Raw genomic sequence first — 6594 nt, 5'->3', positions numbered from 1 at the left:
TAATGTATTGGATGCATCAACTTTCTTATTTTCTTTAGGCCTTGTTTAGGGGTGCAACTTGGGTCGGGCTCAACCCGAACTCGACTAGTTCAACAACATTTAGGCTCAGGTTGGGTTGGTATTTCCTCGGGTTGGGCTGGGAATAGCCAACCCAATTTAATTTCAAGTTGAGTTAGGGTTGAGTTCTTGGCAACCCAACCCGAGCCAAACCCAACGTCCATCCTCTATTTTTATCGTGATTTTCTTAGGGTTAAGTTTTTTTTTCTTGTAGTTCTGTTTGACCCTATCGTGACTTAGAGGGGGTTAGAGTTGACCATCCTCGACCCAAGGCTCTAGTCGGGTCAAGTTAGGGTTGAGGGTATGTTATCTCGGGTTGGGCTAGAGTTGGCCTCAACCCCATCCAAGTATCCAACCCTACCCGAGTTGCATCCCTACCAGTATTGGTTGCAAGAATACCTATCTGAGTCCATGATATATAGATATAAAAGATACACTTAGGGCAATGATAAATCGACCCCCGTAAAGACACATGGGGAGTCGATTTAAGATATATGGGGGTCGATTTATCACTCCCCTATTATAGTTAATTTAGAGTGGGTTGAAGGTTTGGTTCAACTGTTCAAGTTATTTCGTGTATTAAAAAAGTAGAAATGTTTCAGAAATATGTTTCCTTTTCCAAGTTTCCCAGAAAATTCCTGAAATCCAAACCGGGGTTTAGGGCAGTCAAATCAAAATTATCCGGTCAAAATGTGTTTACACTTCTCTAATTTTTCTCTCTGACTATATCTCTCCCTGTTTTAACTTTTCTGGGATTTTCTTCCCTCTGAAGAAAATCCAATTTCTGTGGTGGGGATTTGTAGCATCAACCTTAAGCTCTAATCACAAGAAGAATTTGAGTAGAGATTGGATTTCAGCTTCACAAAGCCGATTCAAAGGCCTCAATTCCATAAAAAATCATATCCTCAGGTTCACTCAATAACCTCTTCAAACTCTTTTCCTTTCTGGGTTTGATTTTTTTTTTTTTTTTGCTTGTTGGGTTTTCATCAGAGATGGGTTTTAAATTTTGGGTTTTCTCTTTTTTCTTTTGATTGATTTTGAATTTCTCAAAGAGAGAGATTTTCTTGGATTAATTGATTTTATTTCAGGTGGATACAATTGACCAAAAACGGAAACAAATTTGATCAAAATCAGACCTTTAGATCAGTCAACAAACTCTCCCTATTCTTTCCCTTTAGTGGGATTGATCAAATTTTTGGCTTTTGATTGGTTGTTCTTGTTGGTGCTCAATTTTATTTTCTTCATTTTCCCCAAATGGTCCAATACCCTAGCTTAACTTCACCATACAAGTCCTTTGATCATCAAACAAACATGGCAAATTCTCTTGCTTCAAGTGATCAATCTGCCCACCCAAAACAGACCCATCAATCTCACAAGAACAAAAAACAACCCACTGTTTTGAATCCCTTGAAAAGTCCTCCTTGCAACCGTTCCCGCTCTGCCGCTGTTGATGTTCTAATCTTGATTGCAGTTCTTTGTGCTTGTGGGTTTTTGCTATTTCCTTATGCAAAGCTTTTTTACCATGGAGTCTTTGAAATTGGTGGTCTGACTCTTTATGCGGTGAAAGACGAGTTGGTTCGGGCTCCAATCCTATATTCAATTATTGGACTTAGCTGTTTATTTGCAGCAATAGCTCTTTGGGGGATTCTAAAATGTACATCTACGAAATGTAATAATCCGAATTGTCGTGGCCTTCGTAAGGCAGCAGAATTTGATATCCAAATTGAGACTGAGGAGAGTTTAAAGAATTCAAGTTCTTCAGTGGGAAAAGGTGAAAAGGAGAGAGAGATGTTTGAATTGAATGCAGCAAATCATAGAGAATTAGAGGCTGAGCTTAAGAAAATTGCGCCTCCTAATGGGAGAGCAGTCATTGTGTTTCAAGCAAGGTGTGGATGCGCTGTTGGTAGAATGGAAGTTGGGGGGCCGAAGAAGGTTCGGAAGATAAAGAAGTAATTGATAATTGTGGTATCAATATCGGTTATTAATAAATCTTAGTTTGTTCAGATTTGTTTCGATTACTGATACTTGTTTCAGAACTATATCATGTTTAAAGAAGTGTAACAATATGTTTGTATCTGCTATCAGTGAACTTTGAAATTTTAAAAAAAAATTATGAGTACCCCACCTTATGTCCTGTTGAAGTAGTTGCAGGCTAGTTAGCTGCTAACCTTTCCATGCTTATTCTTTCTGATAATATCTATAGTTTTGTTATTCTTGGTAAGGGAATTCTTTTTCTATGTGGAATGTGAATGATAAGGAAAATTAGTGGGAATGGCATCATGGTTTTAAGTTTCAATTGTGATCTCTTATATCAACATGGAAAGTGGGGGTCTTTCTAATCATTTTAAATTAGGGATTGAGTAGGTACTTTTGATGAATAATTTGCTGCTTAAAGAAGGATAAATGTGAGAGATATCAGCTTATAGAAGAAGTTTATCCCAGATGCATGCACATATGTTCACTTAAATGTTTATTTCATTTCTCGCAGGGCATCTCTCCCAACAAGTTAATATTCAATTCCGCAGTATGAAGCCTAATTAGTTATGACTTGTGTTGAGGGTTATGTTAGTAAGCTTAAACAAATGTCACTCATTATTTTCGTTTTGTTTGTTGTGACCACTATGCCATTCAGTCATTGTCAGTGAAGCATTATTACTTCTATTGTCATTCCTGATTATACTTGGTACAATATTTAAAAGATTTTTGCACGATCTTTATTGCAACTGTCAACTTTTTTTGAGCCGATGGTGTGCTCATCCCACTTTAAGTTGGAAGATTTTACTTGTCAATGCATAACTACTATTAATTATTTTCTGATAAACTTTACGTACTTTGTTTCTTTGTTATATGAGCTTCACATTCGATTGTGATGTTATTTTCAAGGATATCAAGACGTGAGAAATACTCTAAACAGGATGCTTAAATTTATTCTTCTAGATCAGGAGACTTGAATGTATCCTTCTATATCTTTCCATGCTAATGGAGTTGCTTCTTAGGATCCTTGCACTTTCATTGGTAACTTTCTTTGTTTGTACTAGATGTAACAATGTGTACGCTTATGTCAGTATGTCTAAAGAGGTTGATAGTAGACCCATATTTTCCATAGGATCCTATTACATTGATGTGTATGGAATAGTTCGTGTGCCTATTATTTCTATTATTCGTCCTTTTAGGTGATTCCATGATTGTACTCGCAACACATGCTTTTATTTTTGTAGGCGATTGCAATTTTCCTTATTTAGGGGCTAGCAATAGTAACATGTTAGACTGCACAACTACCAGGACCTCGATTGCTAAAAGGAAGCACTACCATATAACTCATCAGGCCTATTCGTCGCTTATAGAGTTCTTTATGCTAGCCTTCTCAAATGTCTGTAGATAGTATGGATTGCTTCACTCTGTTATTTTAGCTATATCCCCCTAAAACTGTTTTCTAGTAAATCAAATGGCCACTGTGATTCTTTCCTTTGGCTGCATTAGCAATTATCACACTTTTCTCCATGCAATAACTTGAGGCTGAAGTCCATGACTGAGTAATTACTACAAAACATGAATGATCTATTTTCCAAAGCAATCATGATGTTGGACACAAAAGCGCCATTTATAGAGTTCTTATTGTATTGTTATAATATATTTTTTTAGTAGTGGTGAATTTTATTTATTTGCTTCTTTTTTTAATTATCTCCTTTTATATTGACTAATATATATATAAGCCAGCATGGTTTTAAACTTCTCTGAAATTTCTCCTAAATGACTGAAATGTTACCATTTCCATCACCTCACCATCGAAATGAAATCTTAATGAATTCCTTTCATGTCATTATTTTCCACTGAAATTTCTGAAATTCGATCGAACTTTCCAAAATTTCGACCGAAATTGTCCTAACGATAAAAAAAATGGAAAGGTGTTATGATTCAAATCGTATAAAGCTATTTACGTCGTATTGGCATAGAGTTGGGGTCCTTGGAGGGGAGACTAGTCATTATACTTCTATATACTTTATTACATTGGACTTCTTTATTGACTTGAACATATGCGACAAATGACAATGCATGCCACCAGGTATTTGATCTGGTTAAGCCATTATATATGGTTTTCTTGCTTATATGATGGTTTTTATGTATGTATTTATGCCTATTCTAGCATTTCCCAAAGTTTCATCTCAAAATTTAGTCATTAGCATATTTTTAATATGTTTCCGTGATTTTACCGGAACCGAAATTTTTCTATTTCCGTGCCAACCGGAACCAAAATTTTAAATCTTAGATCTGCTCATGCCGCACAAATGGCCAGCCTGGTATAAGCTAGGACAGACTGACCTACGGAGGTAACCTTGTAGGCCAACCTGTCCTGGTGAATCAGAGACTATGCGAGCCATCATGCATGGCTGGATCTTCCCCTCTTCCATATTTATACTAAGATCTGTTTTATATTATCATATAAGCTGTACAGTTGTGTTTGGTAATTTGATTTCCAAGGTTGATGGGCACCACCTCATCTATGCATAAGTTACATGGGTAAATAGTTAATGTATGTGAAGAATGACCAAAATACTTCCTTTTGCTGCTGAAATTGGTACCACTGTCCTTGGGAAATTTGTATTACCGTTCATTCAGTGTGGTCCTCTGATTGAGTGGATTTTGATTGTTTCAGTTAAGTACATGTCTGTGAACAGATTTGTAGCCTCTTGTGTTCTTTTGAGAGTCACGGATTTTTCAGCTCTTGTCAATTTATTACAGTATCATAATCAAGTGAATTATTCATAACATTCTGGGACAGAATTTGCATCTTTCCACAAATTGGTGCTACTCTTACAACTGTTAAGCTCCTATAGGTATCACTCCCACTGTAGACATACTTGATAGTCATTTTCCATTTGTACAGGGCACGCTGATATTATGTTATGTTGCCCTTGGTTTCTTTCTAACGTATAGAGATTTAATCTCCATGCATGAACCTAGTTGCCTCTATTCTTCTAGCTATAGAAGCATCCTCCTTAAGCTATTGTCTTTTGTGGTAGACCTATTCTTCTTTGTTTGTCTATCACATAGTTACCGGAAACTTCCTAGTTGGATGGGGAGCTCGCTTCCCCGAAACTCGCTTTGGAAACTAAGTTCTTCTCACTTCCCAGATTTAGGGGAAGCACACTTCTCAGACACTTCCGACCGTTTCCTCATAATTAAAAGTACGCTTCTTGTTTAGGTGATTATGTCTTCCTAAAAGAATCTTTTCTCTTTTTGACAATGCTTTAGGAGTGTATGTAAAAAAAAGAGCATTTAAAACTTGAAAACTCATCTTAAGTTTCAAATGAAATTTATGTGGATCTTTTCTCAAAAGCTTAACATTAAATATACATGAATAAAACATGTGAAACTATAAATTCCTACACCTTGTAATTCTAATTAGTCGTGAAGTCTTCTCTTCTACTTGTACAATCCTACTCTTTCTATGTACTTTTCGCTTCCAACGAGGCTTATCACATGCTTCATTTTGACTTTTAATGATGCTTCCCACACATTTTCTCTTTACTTTTTGCCGAACGTTTCACTTCCCACATCGCTTCTCGCATTCACTTCCTACTCTGGCAACTATGATCTGTCACCTACGAGAAAGGTTTTCTCAAAGGAAACTCCTCAAGTGTGATTCTGTGATGAGTTGGAGGCTATTTATTGTGTATGCATCATTGTGTCTTTGTCAATGTTCTCTGAAACAATGAAGATGAAACTTCCAGATAGATAGTTACCGCAGAATAATGAAGATAAATAGTTTCATCTATTGGCCAAAGAGCCTATATGTGTTATTTGGCAGCAGTTCTCTGTTTTTACGGGTGATCTATGATAGTTATTTCTTTCCTATCATGTATGAGTTTCTCATTTGAAGTTATTTGATATTTTGGTATGGAGTTGGTTGGTGTAATATAGTGCACTTTACATGTCTAGGATCCACATCCTTCATTTCTTTTTTTCCTCTTAAGGATCAATTTCCTATGTTCAGAAGGTGAAGTTTCTTGGCTTATGACATCAATGGGTAGATTTTATTACTTCTTAGGCCATTTTTGGCAGCCATGAAATTTTTTTCCGATGAATATATAGTTTATCCAGTTGTGGGAGAGTGGCAAGGAGGGTGGGAGGGTGAGAGAATTGAGAGGGCATGAATGAGTAGAGAGTGAGAAGTGGCTCAAAAACAGGAAAAAGAAATTACTCTACTCAAAATATAGTTTTATTTTTCATTTCAAAAAATATATATAGTTTTATTTTTCCCTATTTTTCATCCACTTAGCATCATCTCCTCACTCATGCCTTCTCAATTTTCTCCCTCTTCCACTCTTTATACCCCTTTCTCACCACTAAACAAACTAATAATCCCTGGAAAAAAGATTGGTGGTTTCCAAATATGGCCTTAGAGTGGAGAAGCAGCCTTAAATATCTGTAGTTTCTGCATCTTTTTGTCTCTGAGACTGGCAAAATGTACTGAAACCAAAATGTTGGTCTACTTGGAAATTTAAGCAAGTTAGTTTTAGTGTAGTTTTTGGATAT

General features: G+C 36.3%; 1 protein-coding gene across 1 annotated transcript; it reads left to right on the top strand.

Annotated features, from left to right (window-relative positions):
• Positions 1-643: 643 nt before the first annotated feature.
• On the top strand, positions 644-2176 carry LOC143889644 (uncharacterized protein At5g19025-like). The gene is made up of 2 exons (XM_077393923.1): positions 644-966; positions 1146-2176. Exon 2 carries the CDS (start codon positions 1312-1314, stop codon positions 2008-2010), a length of 699 nt encoding a protein of 232 aa, XP_077250038.1. The 5' UTR covers positions 644-966; positions 1146-1311; the 3' UTR covers positions 2011-2176.
• Positions 2177-6594: the final 4418 nt, after the last annotated feature.

This window comes from Tasmannia lanceolata, unplaced genomic scaffold (assembly GCF_043159265.1).
Source record: "Tasmannia lanceolata isolate RefF3 unplaced genomic scaffold, GAP_Taslan_0.1 ptg000013l, whole genome shotgun sequence".
NCBI lineage: Eukaryota > Viridiplantae > Streptophyta > Magnoliopsida > Canellales > Winteraceae > Tasmannia > Tasmannia lanceolata.
This window is presented reverse-complemented; position numbering and strand designations above follow the sequence as displayed.

Excerpts from the sequence above, each read along its gene's own strand:
- LOC143889644 (XM_077393923.1), top strand. The coding sequence starts at position 1,312 with ATGGTCCAATACCCTAGCTTAACTTCACCATACAAGTCCTTTGATCAT.